This window comes from Rhinocladiella mackenziei, assembly GCF_000835555.1.
Source record: "Rhinocladiella mackenziei CBS 650.93 unplaced genomic scaffold supercont1.5, whole genome shotgun sequence".
NCBI lineage: Eukaryota > Fungi > Ascomycota > Eurotiomycetes > Chaetothyriales > Herpotrichiellaceae > Rhinocladiella > Rhinocladiella mackenziei.
This window is the reverse complement of record NW_013550600.1, coordinates 2,606,484-2,633,534: the sequence shown is the minus strand read 5'-3', so window position 1 is coordinate 2,633,534 and position 27,051 is coordinate 2,606,484. Positions and strand designations below refer to the sequence as shown.

The window sequence follows — 27,051 nt, the reverse complement described above, 5'->3', positions numbered from 1 at the left end:
AACACCGTCAGCATTTAAACAGTCTGACACACATGTCCACTTACCTGCCATTTGTTCGTTGAACGACTCAGCCTGCGGCTATCTCTCTCTTTCTCCCCCCCACGCGGCCCCTCCAGACGGCGTCCTCCATACTTCAGTATTACCTACAATATCCCCAAGTACTGACAACTCCGTACAAATCTGCTCCGCTTCTTAACAATATCAGACACAAGCCTTGCATTGATTCACACTGCGACACGGGGCTTTTACCGCCTGGCGTCGTGCCCAATAGTTTGGCTCATCAGACCCTCTTCGGCCTGACCAACCGACAGCCAGAACCAACCCACAAATGCTCTTCGTTCAATGTCAAAAATCTCCGCCTCAAAGATCGATAAGCCAATAAGCATCCTCCGACACCTGTTCTGCCTCACACACGTCCCATAGAGGGGAAAGATCAAAGTATCTTCTGTTCCCTCACCGGAAGTATGGTCAAAGGGTCATTAGGATACCTTGGATCTGGCAATCTGAATGCAGGCAGATCTGTACGGGGTAGAAAGTTGATGCGGCAAAGAGCAAGAATTTCAATGTAAGATGAATAACAATACCCCCCCTCTAGGCGGCCACCTTTCGGTGATCTCGGTGGCCCTTGAAAGCCAGTGTCAGGCGCCCGTGCTGGCTGAAATGCCCACTGGAAACGTGCAAGCCTACCTACCCGGAAGACAAGGCTCCCCTAGGCACCTCCCTAGTAGAGTCTCGATCAACCCCGGATGCTGGCGTGAGCGTAGGGAGGTTATTAGCCCCAGCTTGCCACAGCATAACATGACTTCCTGTCTGGAAGAAGAGATGTTCCAACACATGGAGCCTCGGCCTTTATGCAGATTTCTGATTAGGCCGTTCTTTATCCTTCGTTTCCCTCTTCGATACACTAGACTCTGAAACAGTATACAGGGGAAATGGGATCTCCACTGATGACTACCATGATCAATATCACGACATCATGATCTGTGAATATTGGCACGGCGGCCATATCCACACTTCGTCACGAGACCAAGAAATACCTGCGGTTTATACATTGTGGAAAAGGAAAAGCACGCCACTCAGAAGTTGGAAGATGCGAGTCTGTTTGGCCAAAGCTGCATTTCGAAAACCCTGTCATCTACTGTACCCCGCAACATCTGGAATTTAACGAAGTCACATTTCGCGTTAGCGAAACGCCGCTGCCCTCTGTGGCGTTTGCCACAAGTCCCAACTTTTATGCGAACCAGACCGTCAACGTGTCCAGGAGAGGATGTGATCAGAAATCACCATGTAGACTGCATTTGCCAGTGGCAGTGGAAAGTCGTCCCTTGGCGACTTCTTGTCATGCAGTGGAGTAGTGCGACATCCAATTAAATACCGCCGCTGACCAGGCGGGGATGGTCGAGGCACATCTGGCCCACGGAAATATTCTGAGGTGTGGCTTGTTCCCCAGGCTCAATGGATTTCCCCAATTCACTCGCTTATTGTCGCATGGGCTCGTACTGTACACTATCGCACCGGATCTCACGGCATCCGTCCAATACCGGGCAGTTCGCAGAGCTAAACTGGCGATCAATATCTGGTGGTCCGTCCCCAAGCTCCCTCTTGCAAAAAAACCCATTCCACGAAACATGCCTCGTATTTGTTCACAGACCACGCACACCTTTAGGATGATGACGTCTGTTGCAGCAAGGTATCTGGAACTTTCAATCGTGCTGATTGTCTCCGGCCTGGAGTCCTATCAATCAGACACGGGCCCCGATTACGGAGAGATAGGGAGTTGGGATACGAGCCTCCCCTCCTCGGAGGTAAGCGAAACACTCATGCAATCCCCCACGACCAAAAAAGGCGGTATAGATGCAAGTCCAATCAATGGGATGCGTGGCGCTATCAGATACAATCTGAGGAAGAATTGGCGGCAGGTAAGCTGGGCGAGCACGCCATGGCGCCGAACACGGCCAACCACTGCGAAGTTTCACCATTCAGCGATTTGACGACAAACTCCTAGACTTCAAATTTTGGCCTCTCAATTGTCTTTGCTGACTTGTATTCTTGATCAGCATCACCCAGGTCCCGGAGTTGAGAATTGCACAAAATGGTACAGAATGGGTCAATCAATGCAGAAGTGGTCTGACATGGACCAAAAGCGGCAATCCATTCCGACCCACCCCCAAAGCACCTCAGACCACACGATGATCCAAGGTTTGTCTGCTGCCACCTAGACGCTAATAATGTGAGAAACTAAGGGCGCCCACTTTCGAAGTCAGGGGCCTAGCCTTTCTACCCAGTTCTTGTTGCGAGACACCAACGAGATAATACTATTGACCAGCATGAGACAAGCAGATAATGGCCCAAATTTCCAAAGGGAGCATTCTTTCTCGATTCAATTCTCCATTCTCCCCCGAAGCGAATACATTCCTGAACACCTGGCGCGAGTCAAGCGGCATTAACTGTGTCTGTTCACGGTGACGAGTCTTATCTGTCAGTTCCCCTCGTGTCAGGCCTGGAGCGACTGGCACGGACTCGGCCATGAAACGGAGCACAGACGAAGGATGAAATACAGGTATGCTGGAGTTAAGGGTCCATGAAATAATCAAAGACGTAGCACATTATTTGCTTATCTTGGGGCGGCCATATTCTATTTACAACACATGCATAGAAAGGTTTGCCAGTGAGTCCCCAGATTTCATTCTCCAGACGTTTTGTCTCATCCAAGAACATGGCACTTTGGTCGCATAGACAGCCAATGCCCCGCGAAGCAGTGCTGTTTTCTTTCGCGCAACATGTACCGCTCTGGGGAAATGACCGACCGAGTTACTGGTGGACCCCACTTTTTGACATTTTGATATGCGAACGGCCGGGAGTCTGTTATCCATGCGAATTGGGTCATCTCTTTCTCATTCTCTCCCTTTCAGGATGACCTTCAAATCACGAAACCGGTTGTCTATGTTCCGCATTCGGGAAATTTTTTATTCAGGGTCTCTCCATCGACCACACCGGGTGTGAATCCTTGAGCACACAGCAAAAGGTTATCAAGAACCCCTGTGGCGGATAACTCCTGATGGTGGCGTTGCAAATTCGACCACAGGCATAAAACCCCCTCCCCTTTTTGTCGGTGACTCTGATTACTTGCAGAGGCTGTCCACTCTGCTCGTGTTCAGAATGGCACAACCCATGTTTGAGCTGCCGACAGAGCCATTAAGGGTCTCCATAGTATCCCTGACGCTCGTTGCCGTGGGTTGGAGTTGGGAGGTCCAGACATGCTCTTGCAGCCTTGGAAAGATGTGATGGATGGTCGCTTACCTGATGACTATAGCGGATATTGCCAGCACATCAGTACCACCATTATTAATGCAAATCGGTATGTGCGAGCTAGGCAACCGATAGATCGAATAGTTGATGTTGTCGTACCCGTATGAAGCATGTGCAGATATGTGGTGGTCACATGACTTCGGGGAAGCTATTATTCCGGACGCGCCCCATTTGGCTGTACGCAATTCTCTTCTGCAGACCCAATTTCACATCTCAAAGAGCAATTGCCCGAAACAAATGTCCTGCATCGAATAGACCAAATGGCACCCGGAAGACACTTGCATCTTCTCCTCAACCATCACAGTGGCAAATTGCACTCGATAACGCCATCCCGTTAACCAAGACCAACACGCAAATCCGGGTCAGTCTCATGGGACGGCGAAATCCCCAACGTTCTCAGCGGCGTCAAAGCCTTGCAAGACCTCCTCTCCATGTCGCGATTTCCAGCGCTCACTGTTCTTTCTCCATTCTCCATTCTCCGGAATTTTGAGGCTTCGTATCTTGAAAAATCTCTGCAAGCGAAACGACATCAAATCTCCACTGAGGGGCCAGGCTGGACCTTTTCTGGAGGGTTGCGTTGTCCACACACAAGAGGCGGTGTGTGTCCTCCGCAACATCAGAGTCTTGTAAGAGGGTAGATGCCCAACAAAATGTGGTGGAGACCAGGTGTCGTTCGTACCCGAGCCCAGACTTCGGTCTTGAGGCAAGGGTGCATGGGTATAGCAACAGTAGGCGTTCTGGGCATCTCCACTTGTCGAATCTGCTGTACCAGCGAACTGAAGCCGTCAGGACTTGGTGGGTTCGGAGCAGCAAAGCTTATTCAAGCCACACTGGCGCCATAAGCTCGCTTGCTGCTATTTTGCTGATTCGCCACAGCGGCCAAAAATTGCCATTCAGAAACAGTCCCCGCCGCCTGGAAAATTCGAGTGTGGCCAATTCTCATGCTTGCACATGCTTTCTGCCACTACTGTCACTCAATGCATGAATGACAAAGAGAAACCCGGATGAGACAGCGAACATGTTACACAAGCGCCTCCGAATTTGTTGGGTCAATAGTCTCCCTCTCTGCAGGAAAGGATGGCGGGGTGCAGCTTTGGGCCCCCATCGCTGATTGTTCGAGACCTTACTACTGCTGCGTGATTGATGCAGGGCGACAGTTGCATGTGAAAAAAAAAAAAGTAGCCTGCCACCAATTACCCCCCACAACCCTTCAACTTCGCCATACAACAAAAATCTACCTAAGTTACTGTATCTCCATGCCACGGACGCTCAGGGACTATCCTCCAGATTCTTCCGCACAATCCTGGACAACCCCAGACTTTTTCGTGATCACCGTTGCAATATCTGATGTCGCACAGCTGCATCCAGGATCTCTCAGGCTGTCACACATTCATATCTCGAGCGCCCCGCGGATTCCCGGTCTGACTCACGGACAGTTCCAGTTTGTCTCATCTTCGAACTTGATCGACGCGCTCCTGGTGCTTATATGCCTAGGGTTCTTCAGCCATCACCATCCACAATTCACCTCCTCTCTATTCGCGACACTGATCGTCCGGTAGGTAGCAGGGTCCTCAAGATCAAGCGGGCAGGGAGGAGGACACTATCTTGACAACGACCTCGATGCATGTTCGGACACAATCGTCCTCAACCGCCTCATTCATGCCCCATTGAACATTTGGTGAGGATCTTCCCAGCCGCTCAACCCCCGGCGGGATGCGGTGAGTCCGAACCCTTAGCTCAACGTCCCTCACCTGTTGTTCTGTTGAGACATGGTTCAGTTCCTGGCGCCATTCTCGTAACCGTTCTTACTTACTATGCTCATGCTCACTCTGATTCCACAATATGCTATTTATTGGATTATTACCAATGTTTTTGGACACTTGTCCGTGAAGTCCGCATAACACTACTCTTATCGACATTCTTATCAATACGCGAGGAGTTTCAATGATCTAACTGATTTGACCACAACTGACCAGAGATAGTTTTACTCAATCAATTCAACAGAGATGGTCACAGGGTCTCTTGTGCAACACTATACCATATCGAGATATCGCTGTCAACCACTCCTCCTTGCTTGTCAGTCATATTGTTCAACGGTGAGTAACACACAGCACGCCGTAATGGACGTCGACGTCTGACCTGTGGCTCCGGCCAGATTGGCACGGTATGACGGTCTTGCCTAGGGTGCTCTGGCTCCCCATGGGCAGAACGTCACCCAGCCATTACTTTCAAGGGAGCAGGTTACCAATCCACCACATTCCTTCCACTCAACTGGCTACGAAACCACATGTCCCAATAATGCGTTGGCGACCATCATTCTTCCCCTGTGCTGTACCTTTCAACCCCCTGAGAACCAGATAGATGGAACCTCAGGAGCCTCGTGTGATCCTACAAATCCTCGAGAAGAATAATCCCCGTGGCTTCCACTGGGACCGATCAAGTTCTCCAATATTCTTGGCTTGCGATGACTAGACTTACCAGAGAACTAAACTCAGACCTTCAACATCGCAATGAAACGTCTTCTCGGCGCAACTGAGTGGATCAATCAGCTCTTGATGCCATCCCTTCAACAACAGATCACCACTAACGGGGTCGGCCGGGAGCGTCCACAACAATCTTCGTTGACAACTTCGCGGACAAAGACGATGTTGGAACTTGTTTCCACGTCTTCACGTGATATGTTTATTTCCCAGTCGAGACTTTATAGAATAGACCTATTCAATGAAATGACGTTCATCGCCTCCCAAGACGGAAACGGAAACAGCAACGGTTGTTTCCCGCCCGCAATCCCAGGATTAGATTTCTACCATATCGTATCTACTCCTGTTACGACTACCATTCACAACGAAAACATACATGAGGGCAGAAGTTAAGAATCTGCGAGTGTTCGAGCAAATGCATCAGGACTAAAGATTTACTTCTTCATTTTCCAGGAATCAACTAATTCAATTTATTGACCCCAGTGTCCGTTTCGTCAATCTCAGCGCTGAGAATAGGGACTGACGGAAAAGAAAGCCATCATCAATCTCCAAATTAATCTCAACCTCAAAGCGCCATCAATCAGTTCCCAGGTCCCAAAACTTCAATCTGACGAACCCAGACTTTGAATCTCTCTTTAACCTTCTGCTGGTTCCCCCTTCCGCTCTCACTGCCATTCTCGCTTTCTTGTCTCTGTCCCGCTGCACACACACGTTCAAACGTCTCTTCTCGACTCCAAAGACCCCAAATTCCCAGGCTTTTCAGATCCCTCTCGACCGCCTCGCTTTCTAGCCGATGGTACCCTTCGTTGCGCATGCCTGGCAAAAAGGTCGTATACCACGCCATATAAAGGTCTGTCGCATGCCAATTCGCGAGCACCGCAGCGGTGAAGTATTTGATGTCCTGGCCTGGGATGGCGGTCGTGGCAGGCTCTTTGGGAGACAACGTGACATCAGGCTCGGACCCAAAGAGCTCGTCCATTGGTGTGTCACTATTATTGTCATCATTGTGGTCTCGTGGTCGATGAGGGGAATTACAGTCTTTTCCCATTCGACGGCGAACAGGACTGTTTCAGTGACAACGTTCCGAGCTTTTGCAAAGCGAAAAGCCTTGCAGTCCAGATCGACAAGCTCCTTTTCGACCCAGACGCGAGCTTCGACGTCGACGTCTTCTCCAATCATGAGGTGCTGTTCCATAAAGCCATGGCGATGCTCGACGTCGAGAGACCAATAGCCTGCATCGACACCATCTTTAGGCGGGAGATGCGTCAGCACGCTCTCAATAATCCTACCCGCCAACTTCTTCGCAGACTGAAGTTGATATGTAGTCTTGGAAGATATAGTGGTCTGCATCCTTGTAGATATCAATACCAGCGAACGCACCCAAGACAGTATATTTGAAGACTTGTTGCCCTTCTTCCTCCTCGTCGTCTGACGACTCTGACGACTCTGACGACTCTGACGACTCGGTTTCGGTGTCGCCCTCGGTGACTGTAGCATCAGCTGAGTGATCTGAATTGGTTTCTATTCTGGATTTCCCTTCTTTCTTCCTTTGTATTCGTTTGAGCAACTCCAAGTCAAATTTCTGACTTCCGCGCCGGCTGCTTTGTGTCGAGCGTCGTGAAAAATGGGACCCGTGCTCGATTTGTCGGGAGTTTTCTAAACGATTGATCTCCTCGATGCCCTGTATCCTTTCCGAATCTTGCGAGCGGGGAGACGGTAGGGGAGTCGTAAAGCTCGATGATGTCGACACATCACGATCAGCACCGTAGACCAGGTCTGCCCCTTCGTCTTCTTCCCTCTCGTCGTGGTCACTTTGGTGGTCAGGCTGCATACCCTCAGCTGGGAGTTGATCAGGTTGTTGGTTTTGAGGAACTTTCTTTTTTTTTTTTTTTTGGCCGCATTGAACCGTTCAAGCTGGGCCCGTAGCTTTTTCATACGCCTATCCTGAGATTCATATTGGGCTTGCCGTCGATTCTCTGTTGCATTTGAACTCTTGTCGGAAAGCCGACTTGGTCGTGAGGTGTTGGAATCCGGTTGCCCTAACGGCATTGCGAAGCGAACCTGCTTTTTTTTTTTTTTTGATTTTACCTTCGTCAGTTTTGGCCTGGAATTGTGTCGCTGGCCACTGACAGTACAGCGGAGATCACCAAGCTCCTTGACTCGATCATCAATCTGTTCCAGCTCGCGTTTGACACGCTCAAGAGTTTCCATGCTGAAAATCCTCACAAGCCACACGTTTATTTCGTCCTGAGGAGGCTGTTCGTCGTCCTGGACTCTCCGTTTCATATTGTCCCGAATCTTTTGAATTCGGATTCGCTTGAGCTTGCCAAACTCGCCCCGATCGACGACCAACGAGATAAATTTTCGCACTTCCCAAAGCTCCTTTTCTTCGACTTCCCTGAATTTTCCCGAACATCGCAAGTGCGCAATGATCAAATGTGACCCTAGCGATTTCCAAAAGGTCCCGCTGTCTCTCCTTCGCTTCCTCATGATCCAAAATTAATCTCTGAACGTCCTCATCGTACTTGTCCAAGTTCAGTGGAAGCGTCAAGTCTCTAACAAGACGCGTCAACGTTGGTGAGCCGAAAGCTGTCGTAAGTTTCGCCTCCTTCATCTCGAGAAGTCGCCGCTCCCGCCCTTCTAGGCTAGAAAAATGACTTGCGGCTGCTTCTCTCTGGGTACTCAGATGTCTATCTTGTGTCCTGAACTGCTCAGCTGCTGCTCTTGAGGCAGGATGCAGGGTGTTCAGATCCGATCTATGGCGGGGCATCCTGTGTGAGCGTTTGATTAGTAGTGATCCTTGCGCCGTTCCGGTGGTTGGACGTACTTCAATGCCTCTCTGGGCATAGGCATTGCTGGTTTTGAGTTTTGGCAGGCCGTTTCTTTTGCAAAATCAAGGAGTGCTTCCAGATTTGGCTCTGGCTGGTGGATGTTTGTGGGCCGATTGGCCTTCGCGGTATCCTTCAACTCTTTGCTCAGGAGATCCCAATTTGTCGGAAGATCTATCGCAGTAGAAGATTCCAACGCCTTTCTCCGTTCCATTGCCCTCGGTCGAAGCATCCTCCTTCTTTCAGTTCCGGCTTGTTGATCTCTAAGCATGTTCCTCCTAGCTTTCTTTTGGACTGCATCTTTCTCTTCAAAAGCCCGACCGGAAGGGGTGTGTTTGTTTCCCGCCGCGGCGTGAAACTTCGATAATTTGATGTTGCTACTTTGAAATGCAAGCCGGTCCTTGGGTATTTGCTCCTCTTTTTCATTTTTAGTGAGGGTTTTGCCATATGCTGTTGGACTAAGCGTCTTAGAACCATCCTCCTCCTCCTCGAGCCGTTTGCTGAGCCGAGTATCCTTATCGTCCCGGTACAGGATGTGACCGATGCCATTTGATTGACTATGATGTATCTCATATCCAGGTCTCAGAGAGTCCGTAGAGTCCGAAATGGTCGAAATATCTGAGACTGGCACGACAACAGATTGTTCGATCACCCTCGCTGGGTTACTCCATCCATGGTCAAAATATTCACCGACTTTCTCACAGGGAGTCTGGCCCATGTCTTGGAAGGCCTCAGATTTCAGCGATGCAATATCAACGGCCTGCGTTGTTGCCATGAGCCTTCTCTTCTTCGGTGGCTGTGGCCCCGGAGATGAAGGACGCTCCTGGACTGGCGTTGGACAAATGAGCAGCGACGGTCGTGTGATGTATAGTCTGTTTGTGGAAGTAAAGCCAGTCTCCTGGGATATCTGTGAGGGTACTGGTTCGGGGATGATGGGCTTGACGGTCGTCGTGGATTCATAAAGATCATCGAATTCGTCAACGAGAAGCCAAGCCAGAAACATGAATAAGCTGAGCCCTTACAGTTTCGCGACTCTCAATGGGTGGAAGACGCTCACTACTGGCCGTTGAGCTGACGGATGGTACGATATCTGATTCGGCTCTGTTTCCTTCTTGCTGAACAGTAGCGTCGTCGGTATCCATCTTGGAGTTGTTTGCACCCATGGTGTTGTACCGGCGACGGTAGCTCATCCTTCGAAATGAAAGAGGTAAAGAGGTAGAAGTGCGCGGATCCGTCAAGAACGAACGATCATCGCTTAAGCAATTCGAGAAAAGGAGTAAAACCTTTATAAATTCAGAAGACAGTACAATGATTGTGAGGCGAGGATGAAATGGAGCGGTGGAAGAATTCCAAGCTTTGGGGCTTGCTGATCAGGATGACCGTATCTTGAACTGACAACAGAAGTGGTTGTGCTGGAACATGGAAGAGACAGGAAAGCCAGGGATCGAGTTTCTGATCTTTTAGACGGAGGCGAAAAATGCGAGCGGGTTAGTACAAGGCTACGTCTCAGCCAATAAAACGAAATCCAAGTTGCCAGCTCGTGCTTTGAGACGTTGACAATTGGCAAAAATGGAAAGTGAGATCGTGAGGCAAATCCGAGGTCAACGGAGAGTTGGCCAGAGTTTCTGCTTTGAGAGGTGTTGACACGAGAGCCTTTCGCCTCCAACAAAGCTTCCATACCATCTTGTTCAGAAGCTCGCTGACCACGCAGGTGCGTGCGCGATATGTTGTTGAGATGCCGCGTTGACTGGTCAAGCCGAACCGGGGGAAAACCATTAGGGCAACAGACATCAAAGGTCCATACCAGTTTCGAGAATACTAGGACCGAGTCCTAATGATGAAGCCGGCAAGCATTGACATTGCACACTGGAAGAAAGTACGAGTTGGATGCAATTTAGCTGTGGGAGCATAGAAACTGAAATAGTGTGGGAGAGGAAGTGAGGTTGAAGTCGAGCCAAAAAGTCGAAAAACGCCAAGCCGGAAGGAATTTTAAGGCGAGGCTGGAGCTTCAAGGAGGAAGAAGCCGTATAGAGCACATCTCGAGTTTTATTGATTAGAGAAAGTCCGTATCCAGTATCAATGCTTCACGTTCCAAACTTGTTGTTTTGCTCACCACCAAATGCCCTTTATGGCCGATAAACTACATCTGTTCCCACACAGCGATTGCAGACAAACAAATTCGTTGGATCCTTCTGCTTCTTGATCTTCATCAATCTCTCGTAGTTGGATCCCCAGAAGACCTTCTGCCAATTGGGTTCGAATCTGGACGACGCGAAACATTAATCTCTTGCTCCAAAAAAGATAGAAAGGTGGCTTACGGATTTGCTTCATTGACATATGTTCCTTCATTGGGTCCGGCAATTTTGCTCCATCGCTTGCTCATATCAACAAGCAGAAGTCTCTTCTGATGCTTCTCAGCTTCGGGTGCTGTGTCTTCCCAATCGGTACCAAAACTCATGATAGCTCGACCCTCGCGCCAGATCGGGTGGACCGAAGTATTATTGCGTTCGGCTGAGTTTACTTTGCCAACTGCAATTACATTCGATCGGTGAGCAATTTCAAACGTTGATGGATCAATGCATGGCTTCAGTCACCTACTGAAATTGAAAAATGGATAGTACTCTTCACCCAGGTCCAACATCATATCGACAATCTGATCGGCCTTATTGAATGCCATATCTGGGGTCAGGAGCCGAGATGCATCCATGACATTTTGCGCAATGTTGGGATCTTGAAGAAATGCGTCACAGTAGTCAAGCCAACTGGGGAATGTATAGTTCAGTATCCCAACAGAGGCTCCATCCACCTGGCCAATGGCTTGGAATGCTGCAGATCCTCTTTTGAGGTCTTCGTTGGTGCCGCCAGGTCGGATGAAAAGGGCATTGAAGCCATTGCTGAGATATCCATAGCCAGTGTAACCGGCATCAGTCATGTTGACCAAAGCGCCAAGTGATCTCTGCAATACTGGCCGAAGAGAAGAATTTGTTGTCGCGTTGGCCTGAACAAAGGCAACCTGAATATGAGAGGGTTCGGGATGAGTTTTATACGTGACCGACGTCACGACCTGTGACGATATGAATTAGCAAGCATTTCCTCCGTAATGGAGGCTCGCGTACACCCCATGCACTTCCTCCTCCACCTCTGATAGCGTAGAAGTAGTCCGGGTCCGTGTACTGATTGAGTGTGACATGTTGCCCCCGAGCATCGACCAACGAAATTTCCAGGACGTCTAGATTCTCTTCAGCCAATCTGGTTTCAAAGAATCTCGTCGACTTTCACGTACTGTCAACACCCAACCCGTATAGATTTGACCACGCCGAGTGGCCTCCTCCAGTGAGCCAACCACCGGCCGCCCCCACTGTCCGCGCGTGACCGCCAACGACAATGACATGTTGTTCAGCGGCTGCCCGATATACATCTGGATGCGTTGAGTTAGTCTCTGAAACATGAGCCATGAATGCAGGGGATCGCTCACCTAACCACTGCTCCCCAGCTTGCAGAGTAACAGCCGGAACACCTTGGGCACCTTCAGGGGCGCCTTCGACGACATAATTGTCAGTCCATTGTCTTCCCTTCAAGTTATGCGTCCAGATGGAGAAGGACCCTTGACCACTTGAGCGACCAAGACTGGACGGAGAGTTAGCTAACGACCGGAACAGATGACGTCAAGGAAAATACTTAACTGATCATGGCCAGTATTCTTCACGACCAAGTATAGGTCCTTTTCATTCGCGAATTTGACGGCGGCTTGAATATCCGCGACAGAGTCGGCGGCCACAGAGTAGTGGGGAACTGCTCTAGTTCTCAGTTGGTGTTCGAGGATACTGTGTTCCTCGTCGCCCACTTACCGAGACCCGGTTGGCACGGATCTGTTCTCGACGAATTAATATAGCATTGCTGGTTGCCCAATTCCCACAGAATCGCGGTGTATGCACCAGTTTGATTTGTTCTCCAAAAGCTGTTATCCCATTCCTCTTTTGCTTCATCACATTCCCCAAGGTCATAGGTTGGTCCGTGACAGACGGCAGCAGAAGGGAAAGTTCGGATGAGACGGCCGTCGATACTCTTATTGAAGTCTTGCCAGGTTGATTCGCTTGGCCAGCAAATGTCGCCAAATCGGCATCGTCGGCGTGGTTGCGTGGCTAAAGAGTGGCATAGGAGTGGAAGAAGGAGAACGAAAAGGTACTTGATCATCATCACCTTGAATATTGAAGACATGATTGAACATGTGAAAACCCGGTGAGAGCCATTGGGATTTGAAAGAAAGTAAAGGGATTATATATACTGCTACCTAGCATAAAAGGTCTCGTACCTGATGAAAATCCCTAAGAACCCCTAGACCCGAATACGACGTAGGGAATGAGAATGAGAGGCGGGTGCGAAGATTTCCATTTGCGGAGATTGGATTTCGGTACCTGAATCTTGGTGGAGATGCAGTATATAGAAGCTTGATCTGCAGGCGGATCTGGAAATCTGTGGGAAAGAAATTCCGCCGCCTGGAAACAGCCTCACGACAGCCTTGCAGCCAAGGAGTGCCGTCCGGCCTGAGGGGGATAGTCCTGGGTGCCAAGGCTGAGCGATATACGAATACGTCAAGGTCACGATACCTGACCTCTGAGCTGTTGAAAAGAAATGATGTCAAATATGAAGATCACCAGAGACATTAGCTTGGGGATGATGACGGAAGATCCGCCTTACCGTAGAGCATTTCAGTCGTGGATGCGGATGGAAAGAGGAGTCTATAAAGAGGAGTCGTAGTATTCGGGATACCTTCTCTTTGTGTCTTTTACTTTGACGCGTAGGGAATCAACTTCACGCGTTTCACGGAAAGGAGGGGGCTATAACACAACCTTACTATCATAAATGCCACGGTCCCAATCCGCCTCCACCATGTCCACTACAGACTTCGAGCCACAACCTCTAAGCCAACCCCTTAACGATAAAGCCCTGTCCTCACTCCAGGACCTCATCCACGAAAACCGCCAGGACCAGAAACTGCACGACCGCCTTGCCCTCGCCGTCCAGCACCTGACAGACGTCACCGGCGTCCTCAACGACAGAGGTTACGAGCGCAAGGTTAAATATGCAAAGGAACATGCTCGGAGGGAGGAATATCATGAAGAGGAGGACGACGAGGCAGCCCGAGCCCACCAGGCATTCCAAGCCAAAGTCGAGAGTCTGACCAAGAAAATGGACGTGAGCATACGTGCCATCATCGACGACCAGATCTGGCTCGAGGATCTGCCCGATATCCTACGGCATACTGTAAATAAGGCACAGAATCCTACTCTGTCCCAGCAGACCGAGCACAATCAGAGCCCTACACCGATTCATTCTACCAGACAAAGCAATGGCGATGGGGACATGGACGCAGATGGAGACGCAACGGAACTTGATGAATCAAATCGAGACCAAAAACCTATATTCCCTTCCATTGTCAACCCTGCAGACACCCCACATATGCTCCTAGTCGAGGCTTTGCAAAAGCGGAGCAGAGACTGGGCATCGAAGAGCTTGACGGAGAAATACGCCTACAACAATTCTTACAAAGGCTTTTACCGCGTGTTATTCGATGCGAAGCATCCAGGAGAATCTGCGCCACCCATGCCAAATGAACGACTATGGTTCGCGGCCGAAGAAGGGCGAGAGGTGATATCATCCCAGCGCCAACGGCCTGGTTCCCACGAAGCCGACGACGATGGAGATGAAGAAGACGACGAAATTGAAATCGCCTCAGAGAAGGTTCGGCTCAAATGTCCCATCACCCTCCTCCCCTACGTGGATCCTGTGACGTCGGCCCGTTGCAACCACAGCTATGAGAAGACCGCGATCCAGGAAATACTGCAGACGACAAGCGACCATGTCCCCTGGACGCCCGAGCAACTCGCAGAATTCAGCCGGCTCGACCGTCACGAACGATCTAGACGTGAACGACAGATGCGCACGCCCCAAGTTAAATGTCCTGAGTGCAACGTGCCGCTGACTGCGGCAGATCTACGGCCTGACCCGGCGTTGAAGAGACGAGTGCAGCGAGTTCTCGCAAAAGCTAGACGAAATGAGAGAGATGAGACTGCCACAAGCGATATCGAAGGAGACGAGGTTGAGGACGAAGACGGCGAAGATGCAGTGCGAAGTGGTACACAAGGACGGCCCCTAGGTCTAGGATCAAGTCCTCCCCTCACATCTGGCAGGAAGAATGCACGGGACAAAGCTGAGAGGGTATCTTCCGAACGCAACAGCACACCAAGCGGGTCTCAACATGGGTTGGCCGCCAGGTCACGCTCTCGCATTGTGGATGTTGAAGACGATCTTGCTTGATTATCTGAATGAATGCACGCCGGTCTACCTATCCGCGCGCTGATTTCCACGGAATGATGCATAGCAGACAGTGACTAGTGACATGTTACGAATGAGCAGTAAAACACTGGGTGATACGATCGAATGAAAATTTAATGACAAGGGTAGGGAGTCTTGCATTGTTTTCGAAATGAAGTACTGATTTTGTTCAAGGCCAGAGTGATATGGCTACATCGAGTCGAGAAGACCCATGGCATGCGAAGCATAGTCTTCTCCACCATTCATGTTCTCAAGAGTTTTTCATCTTCGTCTTCATATCCGGCTTTGCCCTTCCCTTTTTGCCTTTGTTCTTGTCTTCGTCTTCTTTTTGATCGATGTATTCAGTCGGAGATATCAAGCCGCGTCGAAATAAGCTGTTAGATGATGTTCTCGATATATGGATAGCCTTCATCGTGAGATTGAGGGTTAAACTTTGTGGCATCTCTTAGCTCGTCCAAGAGTTATTCTCCTAGCGTCACGAAAATACCTTTGGTGATTAGGTCGTCAATATTTGAATGGAACTCTTCATTTCGCTTCCTCTATATCTCTATGGCTCAGAACATCCGATCTTCAAAGTGCGCGATAACATGTTTGAGCGGCCAGAATAATTGAATCGTCTTTGAGAGCAAGGTCCTCTTTTGGAAACACACACACACACATTAAAAAAAAAAAATCGCACGCTCTTCAGCACTGTTTTCAGTAACCTTTATTTAGTACATCTGAAATTCTTCCTTGTATTTCTTGCATTCATCGTGTGTTCTTGTGGCGTTCTTCACTTCCGTTACAGAGATCGCGAGATAGTCTCCCATATCTGGCCAGGAACTTCCACCTTTGCAGCTCGATGACATTGTTCATCAGCTTCTGTATGCTTGGAGTCGGAAGAAACCAAAGCAGCGCATTGCGTTCCATCATCTTGTCAGGAGCTCGAATATCCTTCTTCAATTTCGGGTTGTAGGCATCATCAGTATCTGAGTTGCGAGCTGCATCGAGAGGCTTCTTGAGCTGCTTGACGGTATTGTTTGGCAAAGAGAGCTGTTGTTGCTGCCGCCTTTCGTTGGGCAAGTGTTTCCGCATAGTTCAAACGTCTGATTTCTGAGTTCATCATAATCAAGCGCAGAAACTTTCTGGTTTCGGGTAGTCTGGATCGGGGGTGGATCAGGGGTTCATCGGGGTTTAGTGACTATCTTGGTTTCGATTCCGAGGTCCGATGCTATCTTTGACATTCTCCGGCTTGGATTTTGACACGCAAAGAGAGCAGAGAAGTGACGCACAACAAGTCAGGCTGGTGAGAATTCCGCTAGAAATTGAAAAAGGAAAGAGTAAGCAAAGCGTAGAGACGACCATTTCCCGTTTGGTTGCTTGACAACGGACCGGGAAGAGTCGTGGATGATATCGTTTATATAATCCCCGAATAGGGGATGTCGGGTGTAAGTGAGGGCCTGTAGTTGCAATTTTGGTGCCGAATGGAAAGCGCCTGGAATAAATAGACGACCGGCTGGAGTGCACCGCAGATGGGTAGCTCGCACGAAACCGTTAGAACCCGTATAGATATTTCACAACACCTTTGTTGGTTTTCCTGCCGCACAAGGTTGGACATCGGATTATTCGGGAATTGTCCAACAGGATGTCCCCGATGGAAAATTCGAATCTCTTCGGAATGAATGAATCTGCTGTATGATTTGGCCCTCCGGGATGAAAAGTCCGGGAGTCCTAGTATTCATCGTCCGAGTCATAGTAGTCGTCATCGGGTAGGAGGCTGCGATATCGACGGCTGGCTAAATCCTCCTCCAGTCCACCCTCACTTCCGGGATCAATATAACCTGTTGTGAGACATTAGTTGAGGACACACAATTCAAAATCCGTAGCAAACCTACCATCTCCGCCCAAAAAGCTCAATGCCACCGGCAAAAACACTAATGCGTGCGAGCTCGCGAAGATCACCAGTGCCAACCAGACGCGGAAATAGTAGATTTCAAAGATCTTGCTCCGGGTGAATGCCAACACAGCCACGCCCAGGAATTTGGTGATCGTGATGCCGCTGAAGACGCTACCGCCCACGTTTACCAATGCTGTCCAAGCTCGAATATCTTTGCCACGGAATTTATGCCTTGCTCGCTCCATGACTGGCTTGCTGGGGAACATGAATGCACGAGCAATATGTGCACAAAATTCGACTCCGATGCCCACGCATATGACCAAGTTGACCAGTGACACAGCGTTGAGTGACACATTTGCGACCGCCATAACACCAACGATATCTACCACAATCATAATGACGGTAACTGCCACAACGGCTCCTGTTAGCAATGAACCCAATAGCAATGAAGCTAGGATGAATATGATCGCCACTGCCACGCCGAGGAGGGTAGCGGTCAAGCGAATGATGCTGCTATACTGGTCAAAAAAGATGTAGTGTTTGCTGTATGGGAACACATCAATGTCGTGACGCTCTGAGATATCGTCAGAAATTCTCCTCGCAGCAGCATAGGAGTTGATGAAGTCGTCTTGTCCTCGTAATGGGGTGTGGAAAGTACGGAAATGGCTGGCCGGGACGTCGGTATGATTCTTGTCGATGACCAGCGCATTTGAGTAGGCAGCTTGCCCTCCATTCGGACATTCTTCATCGGTTGGAGCATGAACCCACTTTTGGGCATACTCGATGAATTCAACCCCTTCGGGCATGCCAGACAGTGTGATATTCCATTCCCCTTCGCCAAAACAGGTTTCCCCATTTTCGTCTTTGCAGCAATCTGAAATGGGATTGAGCCAGTAGAAAAAGTCGTCAATCCAACTGGCGGTAGCGGAGTGGATATAGCTGACATTTGGACGCTTTGACTCTTGTTCCAAAATATAAGCCAGAGAATATTCGTCGCAAGTCGTGAATCTGCCACAGAGCTGTTGTTGATGGTGTCTCTCTGTTGCGTTGAGATTGCGCGTGACAAAGTACACGGGCGGTCCCGATCCAAAATAGGCATACAAATCATTGAAATATTGAATCATGTACGAATCTGAAGGGATTGCGATACGTTGGTCGAGTCCAAGGTGCACCTTTGGAATCAGGGCGATGCCTGCAGCAAAAAGCGTGACAAAAAATGTCAGAATAAAAGTCTTGACTTTCTTGTCCAACAACATCGGGGCGTAGACTTTGCGGATGAAACGCTGCAACCAACCCTCTTCGTCACCGCCAAAGAAGGGGCCGCCGGGCATGCTGACCGAGTTGGCTCCCCTTACTGTCACACATGGGAAGCAATCTGCTCGCAGACTCTCCACACGGCGTTGATCGAGGGCTAACACTGACACGAACATGGTGACTTGCAATGATGCATTGATAAAAACTGCGCCGGCGGCATATGCCGCAAAATTCTTGACTGCAGGCATCCCCACAAACGCGCCCATTGCGAATGCAACCGTCTCAGTGGACGCCGACAAGAGAATACTGGGGCCCATCCTTCCAAGCGCCTTTGCGACACGTTCATCGACCTCTTCGTCCGGATGGCTGATATTGACGCGTTCAAACTCATGAACGATAAGGAAAATGTTGTCAACTCCAACGGCGAGGACCAAAAATGGAATGACCTCTGCGATGATGAGGGTGACTTTCACACCGGCCGCGGAGAACAAACCCACCGAACCAGAGACCGACATCAGGACGATGATAATTCCCGCAACGCCCAAAGTAAATTTGGACTGGACAAGCGCATTGGATGGGTTGCTGAGGAGCAATCTCAGGGAAAGACTGGCTGAGCCCAAGGAGAGGGATGCATATAAGAACATGACAACATAACTGATGGCCACAATCTTCGCATCCGTGTTGGTCGACTTGTTCAACTCCTCCTCCAGACTGATTTCGGTATTGAATGACAATCGTAAACCTCGAGATTTGGCGGAATCTTGAGATATCAGCAGCTCACGCTTAAGCGTACGCTCCCATTCTTCGGCCCTAGCCTCTCCTTCTGTGCCGGGCTGGTCATTATTGACGACCCAGGTTGTGATCAATGCTTTCGAGCTAACGATATCGTCAAGGCTATTATAGCCTCCCAGGACGCGACTAGGTTGAAGCGGATCCATGAACTCTGGTAAGCATCTCTGATCTCCGGGATGTGCAGCACAAAGTTCGAGTTGCTCTTTCCAATCACTGGTCAAACCAGCTCCAAACCATCCACTGACGGACTGAACAACACATGCTGAACCGGTGGGCTTGAAACAAACGTCGCTCAAGGTGATACCATTCTCAGGGCTCATCACGCGTGAAATTCGTTGTTCAATATCGAACCACCAGCCAAGATTTTCGTAGCTTAAAACGGAGCTGTCTGGTGCCGAGTCATTTACCAGGAATGCTTGTTCCGATCTGTAAAATGGGCCAAAGTGTGTATCAAAAAATGCTTTATCCTGGGCGGCAGCGGAAGTTGGGCTGACCCAAAGGCGGACAGGGTCCTTTTCAACGTCAAACCTCAGCCAACCCAGACTGAGGAGACCGATAATCACGATATTCGTGCCGATGGTCACCCCCGGATATCGCGCACAAAATCCGCCCAAAGTGTTGAATGCGCGGTCAAGTATCTGGTTCAAATAGTAGTTTCTCTGGGGTCGTTCCAGCATCCCGGCATTATCAACAAGATCGCCCTCGTCTTCGTCATCGCTTGGCGCAGTATCTTGCAGTAATTGAAGTCTCTCACTCTTCCATTGCTTGTGTCTCCGATATGCTGCATGCCCGGAGATGGCGGTGACGAGAAGCAGCAGGCATATGGAGTAGACGATGATGATCGCGAACGATAAACAAGGAAGTTTTCCAACATGGCAGTACTTGACTGAACTGACGGGCTCCAACGTTGGGCAGACTTCCGGACAGTCGACACAACTGCACCGAAAATTCGGATCCGTGTCGTTGCATGCGTACGATCGAGGATCCTCTGCCGTCATTCCTTGACTGTCCTCAGATCGAGGTTCTTCCAGAAAATTGATCTGAAAGGGGCTCCCAAGCAGCTTTTTGTCACCAAGGAATTTCAGGAACTCCGTGTAGTTTTGGGCACCCCCCCCTATGAACGCCATAGCCTTTCCGCCACTTGCACCATTCTTGACTTCTTTGCAGCTATCGTAGAAGCCGCTTTGATATTGTTTGGACCATATATTGTCCAGTTCCGTCACCACATCATTTCCGTTCGAAGCTTTGCCTGTATCAGTGACATTGACGAACAAAGATTGATTGGGAGAACAAGTAAAGGTGCAAAAGAGGTTGAAGAAATTTTCTTTGCAAGCCGGACACGATGCAATGACCCTCTCAGCCAGATTCAGATTCTTCTTCAATGCGTCCACTTGTTCCTCCTCGCAGCAGACATCAGTGTCTGCCCATTTTGGTCCACACAAGTCGACTAGCTTTTCTCGGACGGTATCAGAAGGAGGAGCGGCTTTGCCGTTGTCTGGACAGGGTAGATCTGATCCAAAGAAGCCCTGTTTACCACAATGGCCGCGGATCGCGCATCGACCAGGTTCATGGAGAGGTGTTGTGACAGAGGACAATGCAAGGGGAAGGGAGGAGATGGCAGCCAGAGCTGCAAAAGAAGGCCAGGAGAATCGCATCGAGAACAATCGTGATATAGATAGGAGCTGGGAGATTGATGAATTGTTTCGGTTCGTGTCAGCGGTAACGGGTCATCTCATCTTCGCAAAGAGGGATGTTAACGACAGCGTCGGCGTCGGTGCTATGAAGACAAATCACTGGGCAATTTGGAGGTATCGCGGCGGGAGCGAGAACTCGGATGGGGGCAATTTTCAACGACTTGATGAATAGTGAAAGAGTCAGAAGGGCAAAGGGGATGGTGTGTAGAAATGTCCAAGTGGACAAGAAGCTGTGCGAGTCCCCGGAATGTTCTCCCTCGGCTGCAGCGATGTTTGCTATTTGGAGGCTAGAGGCTGCAGACTGCGAGTGGGCGGGTTGGAAGTTTGGAGGCAGCCTCGGATTCCCCTCCGGGGGCCTCACAGCCACTAAGCCATCAATAGACCTCCACCGTTGCCAGATGGACACGCGGCATTTTGGGCTCAAACCCTAGGATCGGAGAATTAACAACTTGAAAGCCTGAGCCTCAGGTACCTGGCACCACGCGGCCCAAGAATCGACCCTAGTTTACCCGCCCATGTTGATCCATACTTTCTCGATGGAGCACACGACATGTTACTGAAGAACACACCCACATGGAAGAGATGAGATTTAGGGGCTTCCCACAAAAAAAAGACATGGTCCGAAACGATACGATGCCGATAGTTTTGATATCTGGTTTTCTCTGCTTTCATCTTTCACTCTGCATCCTCCCTTCTCCAACCACGAATCAGCTCCCTACAGCCTTTCTTCTGTAGGTACGACAGCCTTTCTTCTTTTCTACCGAAGATAAAATACACAAAGTCTGAAGAAAAAAGCGCTCAAGGCCGGAAGCTCCAAGTCTCCGTGTCACTGTAGGCCTCAGCCTGTTCAACTCCAGCTAGAGTTTCCCATTTCGACATTCCACGGCGCCTATCCATAATGCACAAACCTTTCCCTCGCTGAATAGTCGCAGGCAAGCTTTCCATCACTTTTCTGCAGACAAATGTCAAAGTTCAAATGCAAAGCTGTTTCAACTGTCTCCAGAGGCAGTCGCGGGCTTCGATTCGCTAGGCTTCGATTCCGTCGATTTCGCGTCGGAGGCTCCATCGGTCATCTTGCTCTGGTAGCTGCCTCGTCCACCTCGTCCACCACGGCCACCTCGATCATCTCCTCGGCCACGTCCACGTCCTCGGAAGCCCCCTCGTCCTCGACCACCTTCACTATCGCTTGCTCCTCCACTCTGGTACCCTGGACGCGTGGAAGGGGTGCTGGCCGACGTAGATGCACCACGGTTGCTACCCTGCCACGTTCCCATACCGCCTTGACTGTGATTGTCGCGCTGATGGTATCCGGTGCCTCGCTCTTCGAACCATGTGATCTTAGGAGGTTTGCCCGTGGCACTCTTGTTTTTCTGAATGTGCGCTTGGGCTCGAGTCAAAGCCGCGTCGGCAATCTCGTGCGTCTCAAATTGGACTTTCCAATTATTATATTTGTTGCCCAGTCTGACAATGGATTTGACCTTCTCGCGGTCTTCCTCCGCGAGACACTCTTTGGCATGTTGTTCACTATCCGCGAATGACACGTAGAGGGCCGTGGGGGGTTTGCGGTCTGCTGGAGGAGTACCGGCCTTCGCCTTTGTGGCCTCCCCGTCACCGATCTTGTCTCCGCCGGTGCCATTGGTCGCTGGGGTTGCGGAGGTCGTTGGTGCTGCGGCGGATGACGGTTGGGGTGTGAGAGGTTTGGCCTGTGTCACGGGGGGTGCCGGTGATGCTGCCGTGGGTGGCGTAGTGGACTTGGTGGCAGGGATCGGCGCCGGCTGAGCGGATTGGCTGGGTCTTGCTTGTTGCTGCGGAGGTTTCTGTTGCTGTGGGAAAGGCTGCGGAGGTGCTGGGAAGGCTGGGGTGCGATTCGGAGCCGGGCCAGTCGGTGCAGAATTGGAAGCTACAGGGGCAGAGACAGCTGGTCCGGGGGCTGCAGCTGGCTGCTGGGGGATCGTCGAGGCCGAAGTTGGTTTTCCACGGTGAGCAAAGTTGAAGCCCTGCGCACGCATTTCGGTGCCGATGCGACCACCTTCGATTTCCAGCACGAGATAGCCAAAGGCGGCGTCTGCGAGGTTGAAATTCCACATGTTCTTGAACGCACTCTCATCCACCTGACCTGCAGCTGCGCCACCGCCCACGGGGCCACCGAATGGATTTCCACCATTGGCAGTACTCGGCATCTTCTCGACAATTTCCAGAGCACTGTGAAGGAGGGCCTTGTGGTTGGCATTGGACTCAATAGCCTGCTCAACGTCCATCTTAACCGTCTCCCACACATCTTGAAAGGATGCTTTGGACGCTGCCAGCTTACCGCGGTAGTGGTCAAGAGTGGGGTTGACGGAGAATTCGTTGTAGGAACTTCCGTATCGGAAATGGAGGCCGGCAGAAATCGAGAAGTCCGCTTTCAGAGTGACCGATAGCTGGTTGAGGATTCCATCTCTTGCGGGAGAGGCGTGCGTCAAGAAGATGCGGGTCTCTGAAGGATCATAGACACGGTTTGCGGTATCAATCAAGGCGCCGATCTGTAATAGCGTGGTCCACATTGTTCCCTGGCCACCGGCAATATATGTCTTGCCTTCTCCGTTGTCAAAGAGCTTATGGATGACAACAGCACCACCCAATCCCAACAATCGCAGCTTCACTCCGCCAATGTCAAGCAATCTCGAATTGACTTCATCGATGATGTGTAGATTGTCCACCTTGTACTCGCCCGATCGGAATCGCTCCAATACTCGGACATCTTCACAGGCTCCCCATACAGTGTACACGGGTACATCCAAAGTGATCTGCTTGTTGAGGAGGAGAGGCAATTCGGAAAGGGGAAGTTGTTCAGGTGAGAACATTTGCTTGATCGGTCGAGGTGGTGCGGGTTGGGCGATCTGGCGCTTGACATTTTCACTTAGGAGAGGCGAGTATTGGGCGACGTGTTTCAATGTCCTGATTCAGAGGTTAGCAATAGTTCAAGTGGCTCCGGCTCAGAATGTAGTTGACTTCTCGGCTATTCTCTCCAGTGAAGTATTGTCGTAGAATCCAAAGTCGCCGGTATGCAGGATGTAATCTGCCCTTGCGGTTTTGGCAAGATCGTTTAGAGATTTGAGATTTCCTATAAATTCATAGATCAGACTTGAGTTACCCGACCGTGGAGGGCTTTGTCACTCACCTCTCACGTCCGCAATGCAAAGGACTCGAATGGGCCCCGACTGGATGACGCGGCCATTGTTTGGAAGAAGAGCCTGGGCTCCAGGAGTCGGTCCAGAAACAGTTCCGTTCGGTAGGTATCCTGGATTGGGGAACTGTGGTCGTGGCTGTTGAGGATTCACGATTAGCGAAAGCACTATTGGTGTCATGCCTTTAGGCATCATGGTTGCGGACGTCAGGGTGATCGAGAACAGAGGACAAGGATGGAGGGACGAAGTGCGCAATGACTTACTGAAGCCATGGATGGAAGAGGATCTGAAAGCAACGCAATGCCGGTTGGATTCCGCAGACGAGGCGCAGGTAGAGAAAACAAGACAGGAACGTGAAAAAATTAGTATTAGAAGGATCCGAGTCTGAGGCGAAATGAGCTGCGCGTTCCCTTCTTCGATTGGTACAAAACAGAGGAATTGGGACGACGGGTGGAAGTCGAAGCGTTGTGATATGGCAATGGGATGGAGCAGTTTGTTGTTGAAGTGTTAACAGTCTACATGACCCCCGGGGAAAAGCAAACTTGAACTCACCCTTCAAACCCCAGCGGAAGCGGGCCATTCCTGTTAAGTACTAGCCCGCTGCGATCCGGCCTTTGCCCCTTTCGATCCATCCCTACAAGCCTATACCAGCACTGCTGATTGGGATGAGCGTAGGTACAATAAATTTCTTTGATTATGTTCCTGATGACTTGAAGCGATATCTGAACGGATAAGAAGTCAGGCGGTACTGCTACTCAGTCTTGAATCTTGGTCCAGACATCTTCAAAAGAGCGTCGCTCGTGGTAGAAGTTGGTACATGTAAAAAGACAATTTTCAGCCTTAACAACTCCCACCCAAAGAAACAAAAAAAAAAAAAAATCCGTTCCATGTTAATCCCGTTGTAGCTTTGTGGGGCACGTGTGTTAGATGCCCCGCCGCATTCATCCCGTTTTGGTGGTATCATATGTTCTCCATGATCCCAGCCAGATAACTCCCAGTCATACCGACTAGTCATACCGAGCATGTAATGAAGTTTGGCTCATCCAGTGTCGTCCTCTCATTCCTGTTCATTTCGCGGCGCCCAAGATCTTGTCAACATCCTTCTTGTCGACCACGGCGCCACCTTCAGAGCACTTCGCCTTGGCACGGAGCTCGCTACACAGGTTGTCAATGTCAATCTCGCCGTTTCGGAATTTCTCCATCGATTGCAAGCGATCCCTAGAGGTAATGTTAGCCATTCTATCCCAAAAAGAGTTCAACGCGACGGTGGTCACCAACCATATCTTATTGCAAGTCATAGGTTTGTCGTTGTTGGGAACAACTTCTTCATTGCCATTTTTGGCCTCCTCAACTTGTTTCAATAAATCAGTCTTGGGAGCATTTTCGGTGGAGAGGTCGTTGTAATTATGCAGAGGGCTGCCCAAGTCAGGAAGGGGATAGGCATCGTTGAAGAAAGCGCCAAAATCTTGTGACAGGATGTTGTCCTGTGTCTCGCGATAATCGCCAAATAGGATGGGATCAAAGCCGTTGTTGTTCTGCTGAGCAAGCCAGTGGATGCCATTCGCATCGAAACCAGGGGTGGTAGCGTAGCCTAACGATTTCCCGTTAGACATATTCAAGATAGGAGGTATTGGGTCATCCGCGCAGCCACAAGCCAGTTGGAGTTGGTTGCAGAGGTAGTCCTTACCGCCAAAAGAAAGTTGATTCTCTTCACGTATAGGATTGAGAGTGTGCTCGTTCAACTTATTGGCCGGAGAATTCAGACTCGGCTCAGGAGAGGTGCCGATAGACGAAGTGGCGTTTTGAGACTCGGTGGAGGAACTGGGAGAATCGGAAGTTGACAGACTGTGGTTCGAGTAGACTCCCGAATTGTTGCCTATCGCGCCATTGTCTAGGCTGGTACGGGCATTTTGGTTTGTGGTACCATAGGCGCTTTGGGGAAAGTATCCACCCAGCGAGGCATGTTGACTGGCTTCCAGGATGGATGGGCTGAACAATCCAGATAGGCTATCAACGCTTCCCTGCTGCTCCTTCAGAGGTGGAGGAGATGCTGAGTATGTGTTATTTATAGGTGACTGGCTCAAAGATCCAAACCTGGTGGGTTGATTCTGCGAGCTAGAGGTGGAACGGTGGGCATTGGAATTTGGATTGACTGGAGAGATGCTTGAATTAGGAAGGGTGGCCGGTCTCGACGCATTGATAGTCTGTTGCTTCTGCGAGTTCGGGTTCGAATTGCCAAACAGGTTCGTCGCAGTCATTGGTGGAAGATCACCAAACTTGGGGAACTCGAACTGGAAATCATTGTGGTTATTAACACTCGGATTCCGTCCCTGGTTCGCCATGATCGGTTGCGATCTCATCAAGCCATTACTGCTGATCCAAGACAACCGCTTGCGGTATTCCTTCAATTCGACTTGTAGACGCTCGACTTGCGCCCTTAAAAGGCCATTTTCATGGTTGGCAGATTCCGAGGCCTTTTCCAGGTCTTCGACCTTGGTTTCTAGATCTTTGAGGTGCTTCTCCTTGCGTTCACGGAAGGCTCGTTGAGCGGCGCGGTTTTGGGCCTTGCGTTTCTACGAGACGTTAGGAGAAAGTATACACACCATCGAGCTGGATAGACTCACCGAAGTGGGCTCAGAAGTCAGGGGCTTCCTTCCTGGCTTTTTGACAGTCTTATCCTCACCCTCTCGTCGCTTCCCACCTCCTTCGTCGTCTTCACCATTTCCATCCACACTTTTCCTTTTGTCATGTAGCTCTCCGGGAATTTCGCCGATCATGCGGCTGTTCTCGTCAAAGTCGAAGGTGTCGTCGCCGAAGTCGGCCTCGGGATCAAAGTCAAGGAATGGACTGTCGTCGCTGAATTCGAGATTACCCGAGCCGGGAGCACTGGACATATTGGGAGTGAAGTTGATACTTTGTGGGGTGGTCTTCTGGTTGTGGGGAGCTGGCTGTTTTCCAGGAGATTGGTTGGAATTGAGTGCGGCCATAAGAAGCTCTTGTTGGTCAGGGGAGAGGAAGAGGCCGTCTGTGGGTTGGCCAGGCATTGGATGGAATTGAAGAGGGTTTTCAAGGTGTAAGGGGACCTGGTCTTCAGGAGGCGACTTTGACCAAGCGAAGGACGGACGGGTCGGGGCAGAGGTGCGGAGGGTGGCGGAAAGCTCAATTCGAGAGAATCAGGCAATGCCTCTCTCTACTGCGCACGAGAGCAGTATCAAGAGGCGAGTGACAGGTCGCTAGGCGGATTGATGATGTTGAATAGAGAGGAAAAGAAAAGAGGGATTGTGGTTGACAGAAGAGTGGGTAGAGGGTATGGCT

At 50.2% G+C, this 27,051-nt stretch overlaps 7 protein-coding genes across 7 annotated transcripts; 1 reads left to right on the top strand and 6 right to left on the bottom strand.

The window, feature by feature from the left end:
• Positions 1–6,369: 6,369 nt before the first annotated feature.
• Positions 6,370–9,807, bottom strand: Z518_07434 (uncharacterized protein; the record flags this gene model as incomplete). The annotated part of the gene is made up of 8 exons (XM_013415563.1): positions 6,370–6,759; positions 6,825–7,036; positions 7,158–7,614; positions 7,727–7,828; positions 7,878–8,187; positions 8,315–8,560; positions 8,617–9,515; positions 9,640–9,807. The coding sequence occupies 8 exons, from the start codon at positions 9,805–9,807 to the stop codon at positions 6,370–6,372; spliced, it is 2,784 nt and encodes a 927-aa protein (XP_013271017.1).
• Positions 9,808–10,743: 936 nt separating this feature from the next.
• Positions 10,744–12,835, bottom strand: Z518_07433 (uncharacterized protein; the record flags this gene model as incomplete). Its single annotated transcript, XM_013415562.1, has 8 exons — positions 10,744–10,879; positions 10,936–11,146; positions 11,216–11,681; positions 11,734–11,846; positions 11,901–12,035; positions 12,093–12,244; positions 12,301–12,412; positions 12,466–12,835. 8 exons carry the CDS (start codon positions 12,833–12,835, stop codon positions 10,744–10,746), a joined length of 1,695 nt encoding a protein of 564 aa, XP_013271016.1.
• A 672-nt stretch (positions 12,836–13,507) lies between these two features.
• Positions 13,508–14,935, top strand: Z518_07432 (uncharacterized protein; the record flags this gene model as incomplete). The annotated part of the gene is made up of 1 exon (XM_013415561.1): positions 13,508–14,935. The coding sequence occupies one exon, from the start codon at positions 13,508–13,510 to the stop codon at positions 14,933–14,935; it is 1,428 nt and encodes a 475-aa protein (XP_013271015.1).
• Positions 14,936–15,700: 765 nt separating this feature from the next.
• Positions 15,701–16,027, bottom strand: Z518_07431 (uncharacterized protein; the record flags this gene model as incomplete). Its single annotated transcript, XM_013415560.1, has 1 exon — positions 15,701–16,027. The coding sequence occupies one exon, from the start codon at positions 16,025–16,027 to the stop codon at positions 15,701–15,703; it is 327 nt and encodes a 108-aa protein (XP_013271014.1).
• A 636-nt stretch (positions 16,028–16,663) lies between these two features.
• On the bottom strand, positions 16,664–20,530 carry Z518_07430 (uncharacterized protein; the record flags this gene model as incomplete). The annotated part of the gene is made up of 2 exons (XM_013415559.1): positions 16,664–16,773; positions 16,828–20,530. 2 exons carry the CDS (start codon positions 20,528–20,530, stop codon positions 16,664–16,666), a joined length of 3,813 nt encoding a protein of 1,270 aa, XP_013271013.1.
• A 1,028-nt stretch (positions 20,531–21,558) lies between these two features.
• On the bottom strand, positions 21,559–23,931 carry Z518_07429 (uncharacterized protein; the record flags this gene model as incomplete). The annotated part of the gene is made up of 3 exons (XM_013415558.1): positions 21,559–23,506; positions 23,561–23,672; positions 23,730–23,931. 3 exons carry the CDS (start codon positions 23,929–23,931, stop codon positions 21,559–21,561), a joined length of 2,262 nt encoding a protein of 753 aa, XP_013271012.1.
• Positions 23,932–24,803: 872 nt separating this feature from the next.
• Positions 24,804–26,780, bottom strand: Z518_07428 (uncharacterized protein; the record flags this gene model as incomplete). Its single annotated transcript, XM_013415557.1, has 3 exons — positions 24,804–24,954; positions 25,015–26,309; positions 26,361–26,780. The coding sequence occupies 3 exons, from the start codon at positions 26,778–26,780 to the stop codon at positions 24,804–24,806; spliced, it is 1,866 nt and encodes a 621-aa protein (XP_013271011.1).
• Between the last annotated feature and the right edge of the window lie 271 nt (positions 26,781–27,051).